At 42.7% G+C, this 27,203-nt stretch overlaps 2 protein-coding genes across 12 annotated transcripts in view; one reads left to right on the top strand and one right to left on the bottom strand.

Annotated features, from left to right (window-relative positions):
- Nucleotides 1-2,023, top strand: part of LOC144009934 (uncharacterized) — a 52,477-nt gene extending 50,454 nt beyond the window's left edge. For both annotated transcript variants that reach the window (XR_013281100.1, XR_013281099.1), the window contains exon 7: nt 481-2,023. The gene's annotated coding sequence lies outside the window, so the exon portion shown is untranslated. The remainder of the gene's footprint in view (nt 1-480) is intronic.
- Nucleotides 1-27,203, bottom strand: part of sash1a (SAM and SH3 domain containing 1a) — a 143,546-nt gene that overhangs the window by 14,956 nt on the left and 101,387 nt on the right. For 4 of the 10 annotated variants that reach the window (XM_077509879.1, XM_077509878.1, XM_077509881.1 and 1 more), the window contains exons 2-15: nt 25,155-25,283; nt 17,058-17,108; nt 16,678-16,727; nt 12,754-12,794; nt 12,573-12,662; nt 12,368-12,480; nt 10,884-10,982; nt 6,141-6,279; nt 5,624-6,018; nt 3,069-3,143; nt 2,845-2,988; nt 1,715-1,847; nt 997-1,166; nt 496-705 (exon numbers count right to left, since the gene is read on the bottom strand). In XM_077509879.1, coding sequence (XP_077366005.1) covers nt 496-705; nt 997-1,166; nt 1,715-1,847; nt 2,845-2,988; nt 3,069-3,143; nt 5,624-6,018; nt 6,141-6,279; nt 10,884-10,982; nt 12,368-12,480; nt 12,573-12,662; nt 12,754-12,794; nt 16,678-16,727; nt 17,058-17,108; nt 25,155-25,283 — 1,839 coding nt within the window. Of the gene's footprint in view, nt 1-495; nt 706-996; nt 1,167-1,714; nt 1,848-2,844; nt 2,989-3,068; nt 3,144-5,071; nt 6,019-6,140; nt 6,280-10,883; nt 10,983-12,367; nt 12,481-12,572; nt 12,663-12,753; nt 12,795-16,677; nt 16,728-17,057; nt 17,109-25,154; nt 25,284-27,203 lie in introns of all 10 variants that reach the window. The other 6 variants (XM_077509877.1, XM_077509876.1, XM_077509882.1 and 3 more) reach the window with 2 other exon arrangements.

A 27,203-nucleotide genomic window follows, 5' to 3' on the forward strand; every position in this document is an offset into this window, starting at 1 on the left:
ATAAAGAAAAATTGGATTGCGTTGTAATTTAATTATAGACAGAAATACAGTAGTTTTATAGTGTTAATGTATGGATATTACACACTGCGGGACTGTATATGTAGCTACTAGTTATCACAGTGCAAATGTTTGAAAAAAAATGTCCTCATTTCACGTATCTGAACATGAGCTGGAAATGTTAGCGTGACTACGATCCAGCGGTGTAGGCAAGATTGAAACAGCCTGTTTGTAGGCCCGGCTCACCTTTTACCGCACCATTTGGATTTGGATGAAAGATGGAGGTTAAATGTGGTTGTGACCGAGTGGGTGTGAATGTTTACGTGAAAAACGTAGCCTGTAATTTCCTGCGCTAAATTTAGCTCCGCTTGTCTGTAATTTCTTTCAATTTATCTGAAACAATGTTTTCTTTTACGATTTGTTCCCATGACCTATGTGAGGATGCCATGTCAAATATTTGGGGCCACTATTTGGCTTTGGCAGGTGGTGTTTTCCCACCTTGAGGTTGACGCGTTCCAGGAGCTCCTCCACGGATGTCGGCTTGGGTGGTCGGCCCTTCCTCCGCCGCCGCACCGGCCGCTTCGGCTTCTCTTCCTCCTCACACAGCACGTCCACGTAGATGAACTTGAAGGTGCCCACCTTGTTGTTGAGCAGGCCCATCCAGGTGCCCATGGGCGGCTTGCTGATGATGTCGATCACGTCGCCACGCTGAAGGACGAGAATGCCATCAGTCATAGCAATGTGCTGCTGACATCCTCAAGTGCAATTCAACACATTTGAATACTTTTGCATAGCAAAGGCGCTATGTCTTTAAAACAGCCTTTTCACTATAAGTTGAGATGAGTACATTTAATTACTGACACTATGAGTAAGGTACATTACGCATCCCATAAAGTCAGTTTGTTCAACAAGACAATCTGATTCCATTCAAGTCATCTCACAAATGAACTCTTAAGCTGTCTGTAGAAAAGCAGTGAATCTGTGAGGGGGCTTTGTCACCTTCAATTTGAGAGAGTCCGAGTCGTAGGGGCTCGGCGTGAAGTCCGTGTGCACTCGCGCACGACCGCAGAACGGTCCTCGGTACGGCGGCTCCTCGTCGTCGCCGTCCTCCGATTTGACGCTTTCTCTGTTGCTGGCCGAGGAGTCGGTGGTGCTCACCGTCTGACCGCCTGGACGCAAACACGGAAATCGATTTAGAGCAACTGAATGAGCGAGCGTTTACTGTGATCAAACGGATGTAAATTTGCTGTAAAAAAAAAAGAAAAGAAAAAAAAAGCGTATTTCTCTAGGCAAGATGAAAGTGATTTTACGTATTTGAGACAAATCCTTGGAAAATCTGAGTTTGTGCCTCACTGTTTTTAGAAAGGTGCTTCTCAACATCTTCCTGTTCCATTTTATAATCATAACCGTATGCCTGCCAGCGTGCCCGCACGTTCCCTGGCCGAACCGACCAAGAGTTAAACCCAGGCTTGGAAAACAGCGGTGTTTGATCATACAGATGTGACAGGTTGAAATAATCCCCTTGTAAGTGAACAAAACAACATGAGAGGTCAGACTGTTCTCCAAAAGTTCTAAGCAGGAGGCAAAAAAACAAAGAGCTACAAGCGCTCTCTAGTGGCTTGTTTGAGACATGCACCGTTATTGCTGACTGCATGGAAATATTTAATTGAATGTGGAAAGTCAAATCAAAGAGCAAAGTTGAGAATAAACAACTTACTCATTGAGCTTTGTCCGCTCAGCGAACTTCGGAGACTTTCCACTGAGCCTCCTGCCTTCAGTTTGGGCTTCTCCAGGGAGTCGCTGTTAGGCTGAGGGGACTGTGGAGAACCAGGTGTTCCATCTGGACTTGACTGGAAGGTGGAAAATACAAATACAAATAAAAAACTTGCAAAAAAATATATATAGTGTGACTTGATTTGACAGGCCTTGTAGTAACAATAAAAATAAAAACATCAGCATGTACACTCATATTTGCAATAGTTAAATGTACTTTAGTGTAATGGTAATGCATTGCTCTGCCTGCTACAATAACAGACGCATTGTTATCGTGACTTTTTACATTAATAAACGTTTTGGATTAAAGTATTGCATTAAATCACAATGCCTCATAAAGTACTTCCCAAGTCATTTTAATGGGATCGAACAGCTGAGACTTAAGAAAAGGATAAATGTTTAAAAATACTTAACATGATTTCATTGGCACATATAAAGTGATATTTACTGTGATATTCTTATTTTTGTAGTTAAACAATGACATCATTGCAACGCAGCATAAACAGACAATACAAAAGTGCGTTTCAGTGATGCACTAGGGGGCACTGTGGTCTACAAAAAATATCTCTGGGCATTCACATTTATTTCTATTTTTTTTTTTTTTTTTTCCCCACAATTAACGGCTGCATGACGCTGGCCTGGAAATGTAGGTCATGGTGTTGCGATGAGACCACCGCTTTGGCCACAGTGCAGGACTCGGTCAGTGTAAGCACTGGAGGAGTGGACGGCAATGGCTAGTAAACTTCAGCCAGAGAAAGCAAGAGTGTACACAAACATTCTCTCAAACTGGTCCTTGAGAGCAAGCCCAAGGGAGACTTGCATCACTCAAATGGGCTCTGCAAGAAGCACACACCCAATAGAACCGGATCCCGCAGTGACAATTCCAGCGTTTCCAAGCTGTGTTTATTCTGTAACCAACACAAATACTCCCACCCACCCACACACTCACTCACTCTGCGGGCTCATGATGTGGCTAACACAGTACAACATCCTGTAAAATGTGAAAAGAAAAGAAAAGGGGAGACCATTTCTTGGTGTAGTGTGTACAGGACCACATTTCAATAAATATCTTACCTGTTCAGACACAGAGCTGCTGTACTTCTTGGACATGCGCTTCCTCATGGTCTCCTTGACCGACTTGACCTTCTTGCCCAGCGAGATCCGAGAAGTCGCGGGGGACTTGACCACCTCTCTGTATATGGCCTCCTGCTCTTTATTCTGTTGAATCACGAATACAGAAAGCTAAGTATGAAAGTTAACATGATGTTTCTATACTGTTCTTGTCATTGTACACTTACATGAGCATCTGAGCTTGTGTTGAGCACATGGAGGGATCGGTTGGACAGGTCAAAGCCACCGAAGCTGCAGGTTCTCTGCGAAGGGGGCAGAGCCAAAAGACAAATCAGAGCCACTTTAACACCAGTTCCTCATTCGCGCCGGACGATGGGATTTAAGGCACAGTGATTCATGCGTGACACGGATGATGGTTTGGGGGGGACATGATGTCACATGAGACGGAGGACGTGATGGAACATTTCATGTGCTTTTTCTCTCAAAATTTCAAAGCGAATGAGCTGTTTTGTGGAGCCCAAAAAGCGTAAAAATCGGTTCCAACATGTGGCTCAAAATGGAGTCTCTTGATGTGGCCACATAAAACGCTTCAAGGACTGAACGCACATTGAGGGCGCCCTCGGCTGGTGGAGCTTGGACTGTGAGACATGCAGAAAGAAAGGGGGCTTAGGTATGTGAACACACATACACACAGACCCAACTATGTGTTTGAAACATTCAGACTTGTTTCTGATGAGGGAATTCTTTCTCACTCTTGATTTTAATGGGAATCTATGAAATGAAAGAACAACAGGGAGATCCACTCTTAGCACCTATTTGTTTGTTTTTGTTTTTTTATGGATCCTCCCAAAGCTATGAGGACACACACTCACATTGAAATTCACTTCTAAAATTACCCCACTTGATCTCAACACAAACCCCAGCATGAAGATCCCTCAAAAGCGATATGGGCTTCTTGCGTATTTAGCATCCACAGCTGCGGGCCACATTGCAGATTTCCCAGCGAAGGATTTTTGCAGAACAAACATGTTTGAAGCGGCGTCCAAGAATAATGTGATGGCGATGTTCGATGGAATGGACATGCATCCAAGATTGAAAAAATAAAAAATTGGAGATAATTACAAGGAAAGAAGCAACCCATCCAGAAAAATTAAAATTGAGGCACGGGCCCCTTTCAAAAAAAAACAAAAAGCTACAACAGAAAAAAGTGGAGTCCAAAAAGTTGCTTGGATGAGAACGACCTCACTGGTACACGACAGGATTCAGGTAGCATCGAAGCTGCAGGATAGCCCCCCCCCCCCCCTCACTTTTAACACCTCGATTGAATGTAATCTGCACTGTGCTAATTGTTGAAAACCTCGGAGTCATTCAAATTACACTTATAAAATAAACATTCATTGCTTTACTATTCAAGTGTGGCGAAAGTAAATCTCTCATACCAGTGTGTCACATTAAGACATTTACTCAGATAACCTATAAAACCACTAACATGATCCTTTCATATTGAGTTATAAAGCTTTATAGAAGAAAGACAACCTGTAGGTCAAGTCTGTGAAAGATACAGTGGAATCTCTTCAAAATTCAAACTCTTGACAAATGTCAATCAAATTCGAAAACAATTTAAAGTTGTCAAAAGCAGTTGTCTTATTTTCCTTGAAACGATAATCATTCCATTACAGAAATCAGATACTTAAGCTGAAACCAGAGTGAATATTACGTTAATCAATGATCAAAATAGTTGTCAATTAATACAATTATTGATTATTTTTGACACCTCTAGTTAAGATGTTACTGTAATTGCTATTACTATCATTATTAAAGAAGTGCCTCTTCTTCTTTCAACTTGGTTCTTTGGCATCAAAAGCCCACAAGGACTTTGACCTGAGCACGAATACAATAAACGGGCGAGTTTTTTTTTTTTTGTATTTTTTTTTTAGCAAATAATGGCAGATAGGCTCCCACCTCAAAAAAATCATGAATATGCAGGGGTACACTGTACTCTTTTTGTCATGAGTAGAAAGTTTCAAATGGGAAGAATTAGATCAAATTGTTAACATTAGAGGTTCCACTGTTTCCATAACAATCCACTAGCTTCAAAAACAACACTAATGATATTTTACCATTTCAGCCGTCCCTGCTCGTTTTTCCTAAAAGCTATTCTGCAGCTTTGACGCACGCCGAGTCCCGATCACACGAGGCGGCCGACTTGAACCTCACGGTCTGAACTCACAGACTTCTGCTGGATGCGTAAGAGCACGCGCTTGGTGCAGCGGTCCACGCTGGCCGCCCACTTCCTGTCCGCCTCGCGGTCCTCCTCCAACAGACAGCGCCGCTCAGCTCGGCTGAGGGTGACCGGGCGGACCAGCTGGGCCCAGTTGAGGTGACCGTACAGGCTCCGCTCTACCACGTAGGTGATGTTCAGCTCACTGACTGCGCTGCGACCCCGCAGCCGGCGGGAGGGGAACACCCAGCCCCCGCCCACGCCGAAACCTTTCGATTTGGCTATGTCGCTGCGGGCGGGGGAGGACGGGGTGACGCACAGAGGGGAGGCCGTGGTCTTGGTGTTGCGCGAACGCTGGTACAGAAGGTGTTTAGTGGAGTACGAGTAGTTGGGGTCGGGCTTTCTGAGCGTCCAGCCGCCGCCATGGTGCCGGGTGGCGGTGTGATATTTGGGGCTGCCTTGAGAGAGGTCATCGTCCAGCGGGATGAGGTGGCGGGATTGGGCTTTGGGGCGGGGTTTGGTGAGGCCGTAAAAGGCGTACAGGGCCTCGTTGTTACTTACCCCGTGGGAGATGGAGCTCAGGGCCTTCCGCATCTCGCCGTCGGTCGTGGAGCGAGACAACTTCCCGTCGTCGTCCAATCCGCAGCCATCCAGCTCCGAGAAGGAGGAGCCGCTACCTCCGACGCCGGGGACCGAGCCCACCGGGGTTCTCCTGGGCGGGCGGATCAGGCCGTGGGTACTGGAAGACTTGTTGAAGGTCTTCACCAGACGGTGTCCGGACCAGGTGTCCAAGCTACTGGAGGAAGGAGAGGTGGTCAGGCTGTCGGTGTCCCCATCCACAGAGAGCTGGTCCTGGCTGAGGGAGGTCTCCTGGGGCAACGAGTGCTTCTTCAGGACCCCCGTGTACAACGCTGCGTTGTCGTCACAGGTGGGCACTGACTCTACGTTTAGGAAATCTACAAGAAAAACAGAAGAGAAATCAATCGGCGGAAGATTTATAGTTTGTTTTTCTGAGCCCCAGAATGTCTGTAAGACTGCTGACAGCTCCCAAATGTTTTCTGCTTAACAGTTTACAAACCATCGGATCCATGCTTCTTGCACTCCTCCACCTTAATGAGCTTTTTCCTGACCCGCCGGGTGGAATTAACCAGCTTGTGGAGCCGCTTGAACTTCACCGAATCCTCCGATTGCTCGTCGTCGGATTGTTCGCGAGATTGCTGCAATAAAGAGAGAGAGAGAGGAAGCGGGTTGACGTTCCACTGGACGGCAGTATTCTTAAGCAGGCCTGATGAATGTCGCACAAAAGAATGCAGAAATGGAAGGTGATAAAAATCACAGATGCACAAGAATTTGGCATTAAAACAGCAAAGTGAGACAAATACATTTGGTGATCCTTGCATGCCGTCAATGGGAGCATTGTTGAAGATGGAGTCAAAGTTAGTGTGGTGAGAAATGCAGGCCAGACACTGCGGAGACTACAATTAATTCACCACAAAACGGACTGGAAGCACAATGAATGGACCCGACATGAATCAGTGGAACGATCAGCGGGGCTGTGTCGCCTTCCGAGGACGTTTACGCTTGGGGGAGGGTGGGGGGGATGTGACGGGCGCCAAGGACACTCCATTATAGGTGACACCACCAAGTGTTTTCTCTCCATTTATGGTCGTTGCATTTAAATGCTTGGTGAAGCAGCAGTGGAGCTGAAAAGAGATGCTCCCAAAAGGTTCATCACTCATGTAAGCACAACTGTGAAGCTAGTCTCTCAGTCACAGAGACAAATTACAATCCTAATATACATTAATAATAATTTTAATTATTACACTCCACAATTACAAAATCAGCATAATCGTAAACAAAAATTAAAGATTGTTAATACCAATTTTGAGTTGTTTAAATGCATATATTTGCACCTATTTTTATTTTAAAATGACTAATTTAATAAATCGTTTGGTCCAAAAGGAACATGCATAATTATCGTGTTTCAAAGAAGTTTGCCTTAATATTCTTACATGTTGAAACATTTTCTTGTTCTGTACCAAAAAAACTAATAATTGTCCTAATGGTGATTACAATTATTACCAAATTAATCGTGTTAAATAGTTAATATTTTCTAACTAACAGAACCACACTGAAAGCAAATTAAAACTAACTAAATTTAAAAAATAAAATTCAAAAACAGAATAAAAACTAACTATAATGAAAACTCCAAAACTATAATAACCCTGGCTCTATGTGGTCTCATTGATTGGCATTAGTTGCTCCCACTGCTGATTGCTATTATGCAATCTAATAAGGTTTCAATGCTTCAGTGAGCAACATAACAGAGCAATATATCAAAATGATATGGAATTATACGTGATCAACTAAATTGTTGATTTGTTGCTCTTTGAAAGGGACAAAGATGACGACCCAAGCACTGGCATAATTGCTGCCTAGAAGAGGGAGCACCGGTCACGGGCACGAAGTGCCAGCGGCTTCATTTGTTTCCAATGGTTTCCATGGCAATATCGCATTACGGTTCATCGAGGTTGGCTACGCGTCTTACAAAGAGCTCATGCACGCTCAAGCGCATAAAATGATAGACAGAGCGAGCCTGTCCGAGTCCGCCTAGTCGTGCTGCTAGAGGCTGACGAGCCATGAAGAAATAACTTAACTGCTTCTTTTTTTTCTTTTCTTTTTCTTTTAACCACAAGTCTGGCTCGGTGGCAGCTGACATACGGCGAGGATGATGTAAACAACTGTGGCTTGGAAGGCACTCGCAGGCACGCACACGTGATGTTTCGTAAATACGCGATGGCACCGCATCACCTAAGCAACACTCCAAGTTTCCAACGCCTCCGAGCGCTGTCTAGTAAAACCGTATTAATCTCCGACAAGTTGGAAAACACATTCATCAGCAGTCCTTTCCTAAACTCCTCTTACTCCAACAACGCGCCATTTAACCTTTCACAAACCACACAAAACCAAACGTCCAATGTCTCTATTTGCAAACCACACAATTCTCGCTGAGGTCTTCAACTTTTACATTTCCCCCGGAGCCGTAATATAAGATTTGGCATTTATCTGCCTTTGCCGTTTGCACAGAACCCAGCCAAAGCGCATTTAAACAGCGTTTTATCCAAGTATCGTCAAAACAAAAAACATAACAAAAACGCACCCTCCGACCTCTGTTTTGACTAAGGCCAGGACTACTTCACTCCCCAACGTAAACATCCAAACTGCACAGAGAAGACAGTTGTGGGTGGATGAAGACATGATGAGATCAGGCATTCAAGTCTGTGCTTAGGCAGCCAATCCATGCAAACTACAACATTTATGCGCAAAGAAAGCCACGAATCAAAGGTCATTTTTAAAAACACGATTACATCTGTCCCAACATGCTCTCGCTGTTGACTGACACTCACCAGTTTGTTATGACTATCGAGGCTTCGTATCCCACAATAACAATCCACTCAGCAGAGTCACCCATGCAAATGCAAGGTCCAAAATCATATCCGAGTGCTTGTTTGCACGCTGGCGCGTGCGCAAACCGAGGCTGGATTCATCTCCGGAATAAAGGGGCGGTCGGGATGTGCCATGAAGCACTCGGAGCAGAGAAATGCGTGTGTTGTGCACTGAGAACAATCCCCGCATTTGAGTCCCCCGTGACCCTGCCGTGGCCCCCACATCCCTAATGGCCCATCCTGGAATGTGTGGCTCAGATGGCCAAAAAGGAAGACGGCCCCATGAGTGAAGACAGCATGAATGCGGTGCATTAACGAGCGTGTCATTATATAGCGTAATGACTGGAGAAACAGGCGTGCACTGTGCAGACGTGTCTACATATATAGTACGCAGGCACAGACGTCTGTTGGGAATGACCTTAATTCCATTCAAGCAGCGGTTGACATCATGGAGGCCCCGGAAAGAGTTAAAATAATACGCAGTGATGCCAAATGTGAGACTTCCTTCCGCTTTATTGTTTGCCTGTTTTTAGATTCTGCATCTCGTCACTGTCATGCTTTATGATCCTCAAAGCAATAATTCTTCTGTAACACTTCATTTGCTTTTCAAAAATCAATCGATCAGTTTTTGGACAGGAAGTGAGATGATTCCAGCAGATGTTTTAGGAAGGGCTCTTTGGTGCATGTGAACTAAACGATTAACTTTGAAGTTTAAACCACACGAACCACATCTGAGATGTTCACATTTGACTTGTTTTCACTTCCTGTACTTTTGATTTCCAGGTCGAAGGCCCATGCCGCTCTATTTTCCACACTTCCCATAATATCTTCGACAAAGATTAGTCAATTACTGCTGACCCCAGATGACCTTTCGTTTTCGGTAATGTACACAAACTGCTAGTTTAGGCAATAAAAATAAGCCAAGACAGACTATTTACCGTTCACAGCAAGAAGCTAAAAGTAGCCGCTTGCTTTCAGTCGCTTGAAGGAGATCGGATGTCGCTCAGTGTTTTCAATAGCGGCAGAAAATAGAAACATTACTTATGTGGAACTTGGATTTTGGAATTAACTCACATCCTGCTGCAAAAAGTGGGTCGGCGCGCTGGGCTAAATTGCACGTTTCGCCCATATGATACCATACTGCGTGAGGCTAATGAAAATCATCTGTGACCTAGATTACAAATGAGAAAAGCCAACCAAGACAGACATGCACACACACAAAAAAAAGAAAACAATTACTAATGACTAATAGTTAAAAGGCCACATTGTTCTGTGGTTTGGGCAGTTTCAGTCAGCCGCTTGAAAATCCAACAGCTCGTTGATGTCCCACAAAGCAGGACAGTTTAGAAGTCTGCAACAGCAAACCCCGATCCTGTTTAAAGGATGTGTAGTGCAGGCTTTGTTTAACTGATTACATCCTCATTAATACATCCTACCAAATTGTTTTGTCGGTCAATTGGCCCACTCTTCACTCACACACACAAATTCACTAGTCTGTGGTTATCTATGTAACACATTGGCAATACCGCACCCCTCTCTCTCTCTCTCTCTGCTCACCATGCATACCACCACCCGCGCACCATTGCTTCTTGTCTATATATTTGCTTTTATTTTGCATTACGTGACTGTTCTGTCTGCTGCCAGGTGTCATATTTCCAAAAGTTTACCATATACAAGGGAAACAAGATCATTGCACAGTTTTGTTTTATAACCAAGTTTGGACTTATCAGACATAAATATTGATGTATTGATAAATTCAGAACCCATTTTGACCTGGATAAAAAATACACATTGGGGGAAATTAACTTTAGTTTTGCTTTAGTCCCCCCAAAATCATAATGGCACCGCCTGCATGTTTGCCATCCTTCATTAAGCAAGAAGCCAACGCTAACAAACATACATATTTGGGATGTTCTCGGGGATTCCCACACCTAATTGGAACCACAACAAAAACACAACATCCATTATTATCACATGCGAAGCCACAAATGACTCACTGGAGACCAAAATAAAATATTCCTGCAAGATTATCAACCTGATGGATTAAAACCTCAAAGTAACCAACATGTGTTCGTACAACCCCAAACCAAAATGTAATGATCCAAATGACATGGTGGAGAAAAGGTACAATATGTTCATATTGGTGGTGGAGTCTAGGAAAGGATTGGCAGCAGGAGGAAGAGCATCGGCAAGATTGAAGCTGAGCGGTTTTGTAAATAGTATAAAAGAAAACATGCACTGGGAACAAACGTCTATCCTTGGGAATCACACTCGGCTGTTCAACATATTGAATGTAGAGTAGTGGAGGACAGAATGTGAAGGGATTTCGGGTGATCGAGGGTGAAGGGAGCGAGTGGGAGGTGGGGTGTACTTACGTTGCAGTTTGAGGACTGGCTGAGACCGGCTGCAGACCCGTCAGTCCCCTCTGCAGTGTCAGTACTGCCGGACTGTCTGTTGCTCTCATACTCCTTCAGCTACGTGGAGGAAGAAGAGTTTAGAGAGGCAGAGGTAGAGGGCGGGGCCGCCACGCTCTCACTGAGCTCCTCGTGTGCTCACGGGCAGCTGCAGCGTGCATTCAAAGGGATCTAGTGGTCAGTAATTATGCTCTTTTGCCAAATTACTGCACCGGGTTTGCAGCATCCGCTCTTTTGAGCAAAAATACTACTGTACTACTGTCTTTGGCCACCAATAGCCCTTGGTTATTTCTGACCTTTTTTGGCCGGCAGTCACTTACGCAGTTTACAAGATTATGGAAACGCTACTGTTAAGACACTACTTTCTATGCTATAGTTAAGTATCAGTGGGAAAAATGAAATAAAGAGATCTTATAAAGAGCAAACATGGAATGCAGCATACACGGTTTTCGGATTCACGATAGCCCCTGAGCTGCCTCGTGATCTATGTTATACTTTTGTTTACAGTTATTCAAAATAACCTCAATAATAACGAACACGTTGCTTCACCATGTCTAAAAACAGTCTATTATACCATTCATCACCTATCATGGCTCCACTAGAATTTTTTTAATTTATTTCATTACTTTTGTTAAAGGTTCTGCCTTGGTGGAAGTCTGCGCTCTGCTTTGCAATATTGTATTTATCATACATATATTGTCATTAAATAAGAGGTAAAACAATTTGGTGGCCAAAGATGTTTGCACAGTACTTTACCTCACCCTTTATGCAGGTTTTTTTTTTTTTTTTAAACAATCAATTTCAATACTATTAGACACCAACGTGATGCTGATTGGTTGGTCAGTGATTCTACGAGGAAACACAATCCACAAAGCTTGCTCATTGATTGGTTTATGTCTTCATGCCAGCCAATACAGAATTTTAAGAGATGAAGTTGGTCCACCTTGTGGACAGCAATCCAGCACCAAGATGCTGCTGGGTGGTTGACGCGCCAATGAGCAAGGCATTTGAGGAGGTGAGTGACAGGAGGAAGGGAAGGAAAAAGAGGAAGAAGTAAGGGAACGCGGCATTCGTTGAAGTTCGCATCAATGTGAAGGCAAAATCAAAAGGGAGGGGAAGCCAAATGAGAATCCACCATGTCCAGCTACTATGCACCTATAAGTCCTCCAACACACCAACTTCTGCACACCATACTCCAATAAATCACTCAAACCCCCCCCCACCAAAAAAACAAAAAACAAAACAAAACAAAAAACACTTTCAAAATCTCAAGTGTCTGGAGTTTGTGTGTACATAAAAAGAACAAGTAAACAATGCATGGTTTTGGTCACAGTTAGTAACAGTGAGTCATTTTAGTAAGATGGTAGTTCGTGAATAGTCTCGCATAAAGTGCGATTTTTTTTTTGAAGGAAGGAGGTAGCAGAATGTTCTTTGAAAGTTCCTACCCGAGCCAGCGCTTCTTCCACGGTGATCATCTTCTCTTTCACCATCATCATCAGCTGGATGCGCTCTTCGTCGCTCATGGTGATCTCACTGGCCACGTAGCCAATGTCCTCACCTGAAGAAAAAGTGGGGGTGGGGTCAAACACATAGATGGTGGCTTATGATTCAAAGCAGAAAAAATAAAAATAAAAAACGCAATACACTCACCTTTAGAAGTCTGTCGCACGACTGGCTTGTGCTGGGGCTTACGGAAATTCTGCCAGAAGGACTTGTTCTTTTTCTTGTTGTCCCATTTCCCTAAAGAGAGGACAGATTATATTGATAAGATTCTTAATCCAAACACGTAGTTTTGTAACTTCTTGAACAGGGCAGGCTTAACACCCATTACCTCCAGATCCATCTTCAGAGCTGGATTTGTGCAGCGACATCCTAAGTGTAAACAAGTCAAGTTTAATATTAGGGTAGGCTTCATTTATATTGCATATTTCATACACAAGGTAATTCAATGTGTTTCACCTAATTAAACGTGCAATGTTGAAAAGCATTTACAAACAAAAGTGTTGAATATGTTTAAAATCAAAGTAAAGAAATAGAAAGTAGCATTTGCGTGAAGCATAACAGCTAAATGCTTCTTCACCATGTTTGCTTTGAACTCGGCGCTCCACTAATTGACCAGTCTGCATTTAGAGCATGACTGAGTTTACGTTCCATTAGCATTTTTTAACGTATATATTATACACCAGTTATGTTCAGAGTTGAATGAAGAAGGGGCCTTAAACAGTATTAGTTAGTATTCTTTTGTTTATTCAGGTACAGAGTGCATCATTGTCAATATGCTCCCTCTTCACAGAAATGTCAATTTGCGTGCTGACCTAGTACCATGCACCTTGTCAATTTAACATCCTAGTCTACAAACTTTTTTTTTTCCCCTGCTGGAATGATAACGCAATCCTTTGTTGTCAAAGGACTCCAAAACAATCCAGTCTCCAAAACATCATTTTTAGCGTGGCAGGATTTCCAAGACATTTCCCAGAAGTTCCTACAGCATGCAATTAGTTGTTTTAGCAATGTTGTAATTGGTACATACAGATAGAATGTCATTCAGTTGACCTTCAGCAAAGCTAAACTTGGAAGGAAAAAACCCCAAAAACCTCTGAATGTCATGTTTATTAATTTGTTGGACTAATAGTTGCAGCCTCTCTATATACATGCAACTGCAGTTCCATCTCCTCTCCACACGAGGTCAGAAGTGGTTCTAAAAAAAAAAAAATAGTGCTCTAACCAGGCTCAGGAGGCAGCGAGTGAAATAGAGCAAAATATGGAAGAAAAGGGAAAGGAGGGCAGTCAGAGGGGGTGAAAAAAATGAAAGAGGGCAGACTCAGCCTGTTTGTGTTTCCACTTCTCACTGCCAGTCACAAGTGTGACATGGGATGATGATGTTACGACATGGAAAGCACTAAGCACAAAAAGTCCTGACAGATCTACGAACTGTCCAAAGTAATCACAATTAAGAGAGAAAAATAACAACTGAGAGGCACACGAAAGCCTTTTTCCACCATTACTGGCTGCAAGTTAGACAACTGTTTTAAGAGATGTGAGAAGTGGCATCATTAGAAATGTTTTTCTTCACATGAAAACCAGGACCAGAAAAAAACATCTATTATTCAAAAATTATTTTTCAGGCCATCATTAGTTTTTCCATAGGATAAACACAAAAGTCAGTTCCTGTACTACGATTTGAACTCCCTGCAGGAGATTGAAACTATGGCGTCGTAATGAGATGCTAATTGAATGGGCGCCTTAACTCATTTGCCTGCTCGCAGATAAGTAAACCTAACGCGAATAGTACTAACTCAATGGGACCTTTTCTGAGGCAGTATCCCCCCCACCCCACTACCCATGCTTCTTCCTTCATGCTCTATAAATTAGCTTGTGCAGCGCACACACATCTTTGGCTGCTCACACACTTAAAAAAGTGCCTGAATATATTTTCAGTGTCAATCCAGGCATTGTGCAGCCTGGCAACTTAATTGGTTTAACCCGCCCCATCTATGGCACCCCAACCCCGCCCCCCCCAATTTTTTATTTTTTTTTAATTGAATCTGATGTGTTGAATGGAAGACGCTTATCACTTAAACCCTAAGTTTCCAATTATGGCAATACAATATAATGTGAATCTCGACTTAAGTTGGCGCTACATAGGTTAGTTTGTAAGCTTTTCCTATATAGTTCTTCAGGTGCATCAATCATGATTGCGTCTTGCTTTCAGCAAGATCAATCAGTATGCGGCCCCACTCGTTCTGTAACAATAACCCAAACAGTTAGTCCCTTGCTTGAACTCCCCGGCAGTCATCACCACACTGCAATGCATCCTGACAAGTGTGCCCACCTCCTGCCAACAAGGAGTGACATTGATTGGGTAGGGGTGGTGGTGGTGGCGGTGAGAGGTGCAGCCAAAGATCAAGTGTGGGTCAACCCCTCTGGGTGCCATTGTCCTGCATGCGGGTGATGACGGGTATCCATGTGTGGGAGGAATTTGAGGATTCTGACTGGATTTGATATTCGCTTTACCGGAAAACCATTCACTATAACAGATGGTGGCAGGTTGGATGGATGACGAATAGAAAAGCCAATGAAAATGTTGCAGCATGGTAAATAAACTCATGTTTGACATCTTTAAATACAGTCGACAGAATAACATTCCTCTACATTATTTTTCTCTAACGGTAATATAATAATGTTGTACGCCATTTTGGACATATTAGAGTATGGGTAGTTATACCAGTGGCATTTTGCTTGGTACAAACAGAGGCAATTCACCATGCAATCTTTAAACGACTAGAAATAAACCAGACTGACAGGAAGACGACCAGTACAGCAGCAGAGGGGAGACGTCATTCCAAATCATTTGGCATCTGCTTCCCATCATGTTCGGGCTTTTGTCTGTGCAACATATACATCTATGAGAGAGGCCAGTCTGTGGTATGCGCTTCCTCTGCTGGACATGCTTGTCACGTGAACAGTGCAAGCCCATGGAGGGTCATGCAGGGGTGAAAGTATCCGAAAAATATTAAAAGAATGACCTTTATTTGTGCTATGTTAAGTATTTCTATAAATAAGGATGGCACATGAAGCATCCATTCAGCAATGTTGTTGTTTTTTATACCACTTATCCTATCCAGGGTGGCCAAGCTGCCACCAAAGTCGAATGAACCACTGCACTGCCACTCAAAGGAAGTCTGCAGGTATATCTAATGGTATTACAAAGGAGTGAGGGGGCGTTAGTTTTTGTTTTTTTTTTCCCCCCCTGACCCATTTCTATGGTGTGAGCTCATATACTTTGTGTTACAGGAACCACACCCAAACCCGGTTCAATAAAGCTCCTTGGTCTGTGCTCTTTGGGCTGTAATCATTTGGCCATCGCCCTCTAAAATGTACCTTCCTCACCCTCCTACCCTCGTCTGGACACAAAGGCAGGAAGGAAAGGAGAAAGCCTGCTGCAAGAACGAGCGGGTCAGCAGGAGGAAGCAACCAGCAGTTTTCCTGTCAGCGCCCCAATGATGTGGCCAAGGGACACAATGTACGGGTCACACAGCTTATGTATAATATAGTGCCACAATGTACACTGCGTCATCACGACGAGGGGTGGAACCAGCCGGTTCGCATATGGCAGGACATGTTTGAACCAAACTGCAGAAATTTGGGTGAAGTGCCCGGTTAGATGATTCGGTGGGGGTAGCTACAGATTGCATCTATACATTTCTGCCAGTAGGGGTCAGCTATAAATGACAGATTGAGTTTTTAGTGTTTCATGTAGCATCATCAAACTTCAATGCCACAACATTTTTTGCAGCTTGGCATCGACCATCAATCTAGAACATGTGGTTCAATAACTTAAATATGGTACTTTGTTGTTGTTATTATTAATAACAGTTGGCTTACGTTGCATTGTACTAGTCCGTTTGTCTCAGTAAATCAAGTGTTCTCAAGTGTCTACATGCTCCTCTCGGGCCAAACAGCGTCGTGTCCTCTTTCACACGCCTGGCTGCACTCATCTATTAAGTGGCAGCTTTCCACCTGAGGATGTGACCTCGACTGCCTGCGGGCGCGCTTCTATGACCTTTCCTTGAAGCCCCTTGGCGTGAAGCTCCATCAATCACAAGAGTAGCAGGTGGAAGTGCGTTTGTGCGTGGAGAAGCTAAATGTGACGCAATGTGATGTTTGACACTCCGTGGCTTGCACTGAGCATTGTGCTGACATGCTACAGACTATACAATTCAAGGGCTTATCGTGTGTTGGACGGTGGACTTACTTTCTGTCTGTTTCTGGAGTGGAAACTTCACTGCTGAATCCCAGTGACTCCTGAGGAGAAGAGAAAGGTTAATTAAACTTATTTAAAGCTAATGTAACGCTCCCTCTGTGCAGTAGCTGTCCACACAATACGCTTTGCATACATTCCCATGTCTTAACTGCACACAGGCCAAGTTCAACAAGACGTGAAATTTGGGAGTTCAAACAATAATGGTTAACTTCTCTTTGGGCAAATATGTTACTTAAAAGACCGCCTGTAGGGTTAATAAATGTTTTTTGATAGTGACAGTTTAACACAGGAATAAATTATCTTATGGGAAAATGTGTTCTGTACCTAATGAAGTGGCTGGGGGATGTGCAATGTGTGTGTCATATTCATACCTGGATCTCACTGCGGAGCTGCAAAGACATATTGTTTGGATCCTGTTTGTCCTAAGGGAGAGAAAAAATGAGGTGAGTCAACATCCTCGTGTTACAAAGATGTATAAGACACCATGCATGAGCACTTTTGTGTTTTTACAAAGGGAGAAAAGGGGTCAAGTGACTGCAGACCTATCAGAAGGCATATTTACTGATAATATTACCCGCATGTGGGAACACGAGCGGGGAACACACGGGCACGTGCGAGCACCCTGCTTAACCCAACCCTTCATTTATACTCAACAAGTAGAGCCTTAATCACAATATTGGATGGACCTCGACTTTTCCAAAGCAGGGGCCTCCCCCGACACACGCGATTAGAAAAAACCCACGTCCATTTCACACAGAACTCCATATTTGAGCTGCAAAAATGACAATGATGTGTTTAGCAGGTGTTATAGTAAATTTTACAAGTCGTAACTCCTCACACTAACAATTTTCTGTGAGTCACCGGTGCCAATATTATCCTCCAAGACAACTTATTGTTTCTATTTTCTCACTGAATGAAAGCACCAGAAGAATGTGATGTAATCCAATTTGCAAAACACGAGTATTCAAATAAGCTCAAACGTTTCTGACATAAATGCTGAATTACATCAATTAATATAAAGTTCTTATGAATAAGTTATACGGTGTAGTTGCCAATTTTTGAAACAATGGAGACAAATAGAGCTCACTAATGGACAAAAAAAAAAAAAAAAAAAGAAGAGCACAATTACTTTCCTGCCTTCGTGGGTTGCCAAAGAATCACAAACAAGTGGTAAGAGAATAACATTAAAGTTAATTATGGTGTCATTTTGAAGAAGAAGAAGAAGAAAAAAAAGGACTATTACATGGTTGTAGTTGAACATTGATGTAATACTGTAGGGAAGAAGCATAATAAAGTATTGATTTATTTTTAATAAAAGCTGTTGATTATGGGAAAAAAATAGTGTGTTGCTTGGCAAGCAGCAGTCCAATTGAAAAATATTTAATCATCATGCAGTGGTTCCTTTTAATTACGGTATATAAAATTTTAAGAAATGAATTTAAGAAATTTCTTGGCCATTGTTTATATTTCATTAAGTCTCGCAAACCATTTCAATCAATATTTATCTGTCCATGAAGATAATTCACCTGACTGATTTTTATTTTAGTTTATGTTTTGACATTTTTATTTTAGCATTAGGGCGTGAGAATTTGACAAAAGACATTTTGTTCAAGGTCAAATTGACCGACTGAACTCAAAATCAACAGTATGTGCCCTAGAACACTGTTTTTACTTCAAACTTTAAAATGGGTCATTTGAACTCACAATGCAAGAAGGGGGTTCTGAAATAATTAAATGAGTGACTGGTTGTTAATTTTCCTCACTGTCAATCAAGAAGATCCCATGACAAAAAAATATAAAGTAGAAAGAGAACATGTAGATGGTCATTAAACAGAATCATTACTGTAGAATATAATGTAATTTGACAGTGTAACAATGGAGGCATCACATGGTAATCGCTCTAAAGAGAGCAATGTGCCCACATAAAGGAAGTGACATCCGTCATGTTGGGAGGCTGGTAGCCGACCTCTTATCACAAAAGAGGAATTAAGTCATCTTAAAAGAACAGGAAAAGAGAAATGATTATTTTCTCCCAGATGAATCACGGCAGAACACTCACAGGAAATTGAACATAATATCACCTTCCTAAATACGCTCTGTTGCACTTCCCGATCACCGCGACCTTGGATTTGATCGTTTTCTTTCCTCCTTTGTGACAAAATATTTGGCAATAAGTCAGGTCATAAATGCTAGTGGTTAAAGGACTAGGTCAGAAGTGAAATAACCTATTTTTAAGAGCTCTTTCATGAACCTATGGGCATTGTGTCAGAAAAAGAGAAGCTCTACGAAAAATGCTATCGTGGCTAAATGCCTCAAGGGTTGTTTATCAGAAAGGACCAGTTCCATATTGAAGTAATACAAAATCCTTGACACCCATAAGGCTGTTCATCAGCTTCTTAATTTAAGCCTTGCACTTGTTTTTTTTCCAAGATACAAACGAGGTCATGTGAAAACAGCCCACAAACAATTTGTCCAGACTGGGAAGGATGGAATATTCCCCTAAGTGAGATGGCAGGTATCTGTCTCAGGCCATAAAAAATGTCTTGTACCGCGCCAGCAGAGGAACAGGAAGTGACTTTATTTGATTGCCAGGATGCATGTCAGGTAGCTTTGGGATAATGTTTTACCCTGCTAAGAATCAAAGTAGTCGGACAAAATACCAATACTAGCAAAACAGTCTGTGCCAGTGTGCTTCCAGCAGAATAATGCTGCCCATGGGAGCATGATATTAACTTTATGCTTCGTTCATTAGGAAACAAATTAGTCGAGACTGAATCTAAAGCGTGATTAACCAACAATCCGTTCCACACATTCACATAATTATGGAAAGCCTGCACATCCCTCATACACTGTTGTATGGTAAATGGATGAATAATTTCTGTGGACAACCTATGTACATTTTACAATTTTTGTAGGTTACTTTCAAAACTTCACTTACAAATGATTTAATATTCAATAAAAAAAAAAAAAAAGCGACAGTAATGATTTCTTTTTCATGGGAGTATAGGATTCATCCAACAACTGCTGTATACTGTATTGAAATGTCATTATCATTGGAAAAACAGATACTTTTGTCTGAGATTCCCAGTCCCACTGTAGAAGCAGAACTTTAGAAACTTACAACAAATCTATCCTTTAAACAACCTTGGCAGCCCACTGAGTTTAAATTACTGAGCTGTGCACAATGATGTGGCTGAACAAAGAAAGTGAGCCACTGTGAACAAGGTGAGCACTCGTCGGAACATCACAGCGTTTCGCAGAAAGTGGCAGGAGATTGCTTTGGCTATCAGATCCTCTTTCATGGTTCCACCGGCGAGGAGCGACGGCGATGACAGTCTCACCAAGTGAACGCAAAATCTATTTTTAAAACGTCCTGCCGTTAGTTGGCTAGTCAACACGCCGCACATTAAAAGAACACCATCTGACGAAGATTCATACATTTCACCGCGGAGGACAGATTCAGACAAAGAGCTCCTCCCACTTCAATCTTTGACACAGAGGGAGGGCTTTGAAAGTGCGAAACGAGAAAGATCAGTGGAAAAAAAGATCTGTGAGTAGCGCAGAGCGATGTTGAAAAATTCATGCAAAAGCTTACAGGGGTAAAATTCGGATTTCTGTCAGCTTTGCTGACAGAGAAAAATCAATGTTTTTGCCAGGTTTTTATGTGGGCGTGTGAAGGATAGTTCACACAAACCAATCCCACGAGAGGCGAAGCTATCCTTTATATGAACTTGGCAGCATTAGCCCCTGATGTTGCCCCACTTACCTTGGCGTGAACCAGTGTACATGATCGTAAATGTGGAGATCACTCAGTGGGGTTGTTTGTGATGCCTGCGTTGATGGCTTATGTGTGACTCAATTGAATCAAAGATCAGGAGAGGAGCACAGCAAAGGCATGTTTGGCTTAATGCGGATCACGCTCACTGCTGACTGAGACGCTGTGAGGCAATTTAAGCAACCAGTTTGCCTTTGAGTACCAAGTCAAACTTGCATAGGCATATTTTAGAAAAAAATACTGATTTCTATTCATCACAAACAAACAAAAAACTCCGGCTGCATTTCCAGAATGTGCAAGAAAGGGAGAAATACCATGTATGAGTGCTAAATAGTAACTGTTGGTCCAAGCATAACTGCAAAGCCCACCGTCGGCAGGAGATACCGCAGTGCAGCCGGTGCCAAGCTTCTAAGTGAAAGGTAGGCGGCTATGTGGCAAAACCCGAAAGACCAGGTGGCTTGGTGGATTTATGCCAGCTGGCGTGGTCTGACAAGTCTGGGTGGGCGAGTGTGAGGGCGATAGTTAGCGCTGCAAGAGGAGCAGGCACCAACTGGAAAGCCTGGTGCAAGACCAAAAAAAGACGTTATGCTGTGGGACCAGTATGACATGATTCAAGCATGCGGAACTGTACGTACACATAAAAACATACCAGTATAACATGTTGTCAAGAGCCAGTAGTGAAACAGAAGCATCCTCTATCCAAAAAGTGATGTGTTAGTGAGAACGGCCACACTTTCTGCATAGGACTGTGTCTACAGTGTCAAGCATTCCAAAGCCTTTTGGATCAATGTTATTTTTGCTATTCAAAGGCAAATACCAGAGTTATTACAAATTCCAATGACATAGTCAACCTTCTGTAGGCCGACAAATAAATCACGCAATAAGACTGACAAATCTAACACCTGCTGGCAGGTTATCCCAACATTGAAAGAGTGCTTGACATTATTTGAAGGAAATCTTAACGTAACAAAAGAGCTGCAGGCTACGTTTCAATTCTAATGCCCGAAGGTGGAAAGAACAAACAAGCACCTGGTGTTTGCATTTCTTTCATCTCCTCTGTAGTCGTAACCTCAATGATCTGACCCACTTCTGACAACAACTTGGCCCCAATGGTGCTTGCCTCGTGGCTAAGCAAAATATTTCACAGTCTCGACCGCCAAGCTCAAAACCAATCACTGACAATTCCTGAGGTTATTCCCGAGGCTTGAACAGTGTCATCACTAAATAAAGAATTTTCTTCTTCTTCAAAAAAGTATCAATGTAACTTTTCAGGCACAGTTGAATACTAAAAGCTTGGAAATGACATTTATAAGACACTTTAATATCTCATGCTTTTGTTTGTTTAATAGCACAACCGTAAAAGGCTCAGCTTGCAGCCAAATTACCCGTCAGTTTTTGGCAGTAACACATCCGTTCCATATTTTTGATGCTATTACTCGCCTTTGTTCTGTAGAAATCACCCATCCACCCACTAGTCTTGGTACACTTAGGGGATTCCACCTTTGGCTGCCTCTCCGTCACCACTGACCGACCACCGGCCACCTCCGGGAGCTCCAGGCCACGGCCGGGCGGGAAGCTCCCGCGAGCACCCCCCATCCACAGCGGCGCAGGATAGGCCATAGGCCGAGACTTTTGAAGCCATGGGCCCGCCCATCTTGGTACTACCAAGTAACGCATCTTGGCATTTGGCTCCAAAATGTCTACGTGTGTAGTGCACATAACGCCAGTTTAAAAGCTGTGGACGAACATTTCACCTGTAAGTATGATTGAAATGGAAAGAAATGGAAAGATGAAGAAAAAAAATAAAAATAAAGAGTGTACTTGTTATATATACACATAGCGCCCATGCCCTATTTAAGGACATACGAGCCATTTACGTCATCTAATGTTTGCATTTGTTTTTAAAAGACAGCAACTTTTTTCTTAAAGTTTATTTTCAGTTATTTAGTGTTGTTAAACATACAGATTTTCAAAGAATGCTGATGTGTTTTTTATGTCTAAGAATAACAGTAAAGTTTTTTTTCCCCTCAGACTATTATCGTACAACAAAATCTGAAACCGTTGCTCCCCTAGTTATATATATGAAGCTTTAGAATATTACTGGATCATCAGCACACCAATGAGATTCTCATCTATAAGACTGCTGGGAAACATTGCATGGGTCCCCATTCCCTCAGGGGATGTTGATCTACCCCCTTTGTTACCAAGCTAACATGAAGATACAGAGAAACAACATGCTGGGGGCAGCAGGAAGTGGATAGTGATCTATGAGAGCCTCCATCATCAGCTCCAAATAGGGGAAGAGACATGTTTTACTTAAACAGCCATTGCTGTATTAATGGGAGGCCCCTAAAAGGCCTAGCCGACGTATTGTGTGAAACAAAACAAAGCAAACAATGTTCAATGCAACCACCAAAAACATCAGTAGAAGATCAGTGGCTTCCACCCATACATCCATTTTCCATACCTCTTATTGTATTATCGCTGACGACGCCCTGATTCCCAGTCAGTCTTAGGGCCATTTTATCTACGTAAACCACTAACTCACTACCAATGGCCAAGAACGGCAAGGGGGTTAGAATTACAAATTCAGGTTTTACAGCTGTCAATTTCTAACAGTAGACCGAGGAACTCACTAGTCAGCTGACATTTAATTGATTAGACGTGTTTGGCAATTTGGGAGACAGCACATTTCCTTTATTGTAATCTTCTGAATGATATTACCAGTCTACTCAGTCCGATCCAAAAGTTCTATATCTGTGCTATGGTGGAGTTTATTTGCAGACTTACTTGATGGCTCCACTCGGAAAAATTAAGCGATACGTATTCTGTCGCGAAAGGACAATGCCTACTGGCGATTTCATTTAAATGAGACCGGAAGGAGGACAATAACCGGAAAGGGAGTCAGTGTTGGTTGAGACCAATCTTCCAGTACCCTTTACAAGACTTTGGCCTTTCATATAAAGACCTCGTCCCTCTAGAGAGCCACTTTCTAAATGCCTCGCGCCATTAACAGATTCCCAACATTGATTTTGACCTTCTTCACCGCCATCAATCCACAGGCAGACAGGTGTATGGCATTAAAGGCAATTCTCTCTCCTTGTTTTAATTAGATTGCAATAGCCCAAAAGTAATCCCTTGAAACTTTCTAAGCTAAGTATTGTATGACAGTTTTGTCATATTCTGGTATTAGGTTTAGAAAAAATGGTTAGACTATATGTGAATACTTTTTAAAAACAATTTTAGAAAGGGCATAAAGCAAAATCTATACAGCGTGGGTTGAGCCTACGCCTTTTGAGAGAACCTCAATGAGGTGTTGTCTCACTCGTGTTCCCTCCCATGTTTTTCCCTCTTCTCCTCTATATTTTGCTGCCAAACTTTGCAGAGTGGTGCGACAGCTGCAGGCTCTCAAATTCAACTCTCCTCCTCTTTATTCCCCTCATCCCTTCGCCCCAGTCCACATCCTCCTTCAGGCTCACGGCCCAGTCAGCTCTCGCCTCCTCGGCACTGATTGCTTCCTATTCCCCGGTTTTGTCCACCAAAGATGAGACTGCTTCAAATTATCTTTAGGCAATTTCCAGTAAGTGACAAATATTGTATTTAAGCCTTGGGCCACACAGCGAGAAGACTCAAACAGATGCAAAACTGTTCCCACTCTAAACGACTTGAATGTGTCGTTTAAAGGACACAATCAATAAATCAGCAATCCATTTGGACTTGATCTTGTACGCCCAGCCGAATCTACATTGTTGCCATCAAAAACAAGCGCCCTTATACAGAGTGGAAAAACAGTGACCATATGAGCGAAGAAGGAAATGTACAAGGTTGCGGATCAACCGATTCCTAATGCACGTGCAGCATGTGTGAACAATAACTGAATCCAATGTTGCGTCACGCGATCAGCATCTGGAGGTCGGGCCTACACACATTTTTGTAATTTTACCACGGACCTCAAAATTTGGCAGAGTACTTTTTTTTCTTCTTTTTTTTTTAAAGTTTGTCCCGGCAACACCAACACGACTGTCGACTTCATCATTTTCCACTTAAACATAATTCAAAATGGGGCTTCCCAGCTCTGACACAATGGAGGAGAACCAAAATGGGTCATGGATGGAACGTGACCATCATAATAAAATCATGATATTAACTCAATTTCTTTGGCCAGAGTGCTGGGAGCAGTCTTTCACCCATGTACACTTGATTACACCTCTTAATATGACATCAGACTGAGTAGAATTTATGGGGTGAAAGTTGAAACCATGTTTTCACTTTAGATGCTCAAGAAAACAAATTCCAAGCTATTTTTAAGGATGAATTAACCGAGAATGCCAACATAAGGCAACTATGATCTCCATTATTTTGCCGGACAAAATGTATTCTAAATTGTGATAGACATTAGCGTTAAGAGGATTCAGTGTGCTCGTTTTGTTTACATGTGAGCATACTGGCTAGAGCAACTATCACACTAATAACCTTTGTGAAAGCACCCGCTGCATTCCTTCATAAGTTTACTTGCAGCTAGGCAACTAAAGAGGTGCCCCACTACCCTACATCAGTGTGAAAGGGACAATCCGACTGTGTAGAGTTCAACAATTGGCATTCTCTCTTTGGACAATATAAGTCTCGTAAGACTCCAGATATAGTAGCTAACTGATATGCATGCAACAGAAATTGAGTGAGAGTGTTTGTTTACCATATCAAGCTCTTGGGACACTCGTCTTTTGCGGAGCTCCTCCATACGGTCGCTGACGTCGCTGAAGCAGGTGTTGTAGTATTCGGAGTATTCCTGAGCAAGGTCATCTATGTTGCCCAGTGAACCATCCTGTAAAGAGAAACAGAGGAAGAGTTGTTTAGCCTCCGAACATCCAGGAAGGAAAAGCCATTGCAAAACATTGATTATGATGTTTTTATGATGATGCCATTTTGGCGGACATGTTCAGCTTGGGTTAAAGAAATGAAAAATAATGGTCTTTGGAAGTGGTGACAACTTGACCAGCATGCCATGCAGGGTGATGTAGAGTTCATGCCATAATTAGTGTACATATTCCCCAGATATAAATATTTTGGGAAGTGCAGCTGTTGTTTTACGCATCATTTAAACAGTTTCAACCAAACCAAACATGAGAAGCACGCACACGAGATGATGCATTGTTTCTGTTGGATTATTACGGCACATTTAACATAAACAACAAAGTTATGAATACATTTCAATAAAAGGTCTGCATTGTTTGAACTTTCATTTTTAAATCGGGCATCTTCGTCAGGCCGCGGTTTGTTTCTGGTCTTTGTCCCGTTGTACCCCGCATGCCCTTTCCTCTTCAGTTTACTGAACCCAAAAGCAAAACACAGTCTTCCGCTCGCTGCAGTTCAGATCAGCACAGTTCCTGTCTTTGTCTGGTGGACTTGTATTTTGGGTCAAGGGGGGAAAGGGTTCTATCACTAGGACTGAAAAAGTACATGTCAGTTATGTTAGGGACTAGTAGAGAGTCTGAGAGAAATTGCAGGGATCAATTTTATGACAACCTTTCTTCTTCTGGATCATGAGTTTTTTTCAGACAGAGGGTAGAACAAGGCTTCTCGGAGTCTAGTCTAAAAATCTAGGCCACCCTCGCAATGATAGTCTGATAAATATTCATCAGTGTTGATCTAATCTGTGCCAGGCAGACAACTAGCATTGAGTCACTGCGCGAGGGTCCGAACAGTCCCTCTTAGACATTCTCAACTGGACTCCCTATGCCGGTGCCAGGACACATATGAATGGATCACTGTGAGTGGAAGTGAGGGTTGCCAGTGACACATGCAAACACAGGCATGGGGTCTTTGGGGATGTGTGTGTTTGTGTGCGTCTTAGTGAGAGTACACACATTAACATGCAGGAGATTCCAAAACAGCCCGAGGCAGACGGAGAGTGGCCTGAAAAGAACTTTGCCATCATACATGTCAACTAAGTCAACAAATTACTGACTGGAGTACCTATTGAAAATCTTCAATATATATTTTTGAGGCTAGACTCATCCACCCCAATAACTGAACTATTTGAGGGTCACAAAAGATGTGTGACACTTCTAAAACACATGTTCCCTCTCAAACATTCAGAATGACTGGCTGCGAGCCAGCTTCCCATTCCCATCGGATGACAAAACCACGTGCGTCCAAACACATGGTTCCAGCTGACGGACAATCTCAATGGAGGCGGTTTTGCTCTTGTAGCATACACTCGCATGTTCTAGTTGGCTGAATTACGCAACGTGGATCTCCTGCGGTTAAGAGTTTCTCCTGGGTGGATGCAGGCAAGTTTACTTGGTGTTAAACGTGACGGAGCGCTGAATGAACAGTTTTGACCAACCGTGTTTTGGCTTAGCATCACATGTACAGTCAATCCGGTCAGTCCACATGTGTAAATGCAGAAAACTGAAAATCTGTTAATGGATTTAGATGGGTTTAAAGTGAGGGGAATTTGGGAATGTTTGGTCTACATCCGTAGGTATGGCCAGGCTATGATAAAATATCTGCAGTCTGAGCAGAGAACAGCCAAGGTCAACATATCTTGGCTCTACTCTCATTGTATGCTAAAAACCAAAGGATCGCAAATTTAAATTCATGTGAAACTGCTGGCAACAAAGTTGAAAAGAGTCAAACTGCTCACTAAGGATGATGTAATTGATCCTCCACCCGGAATGAAAAGGGAGGGACCAACTCCCAATATTGACTTGGAGAAAAAAAAAAAAAAGCAACACCCAAG

Source organism: Festucalex cinctus, chromosome 21 (assembly GCF_051991245.1).
Source record: "Festucalex cinctus isolate MCC-2025b chromosome 21, RoL_Fcin_1.0, whole genome shotgun sequence".
In the NCBI taxonomy this organism is placed as follows: Eukaryota; Metazoa; Chordata; class Actinopteri; order Syngnathiformes; family Syngnathidae; genus Festucalex; species Festucalex cinctus.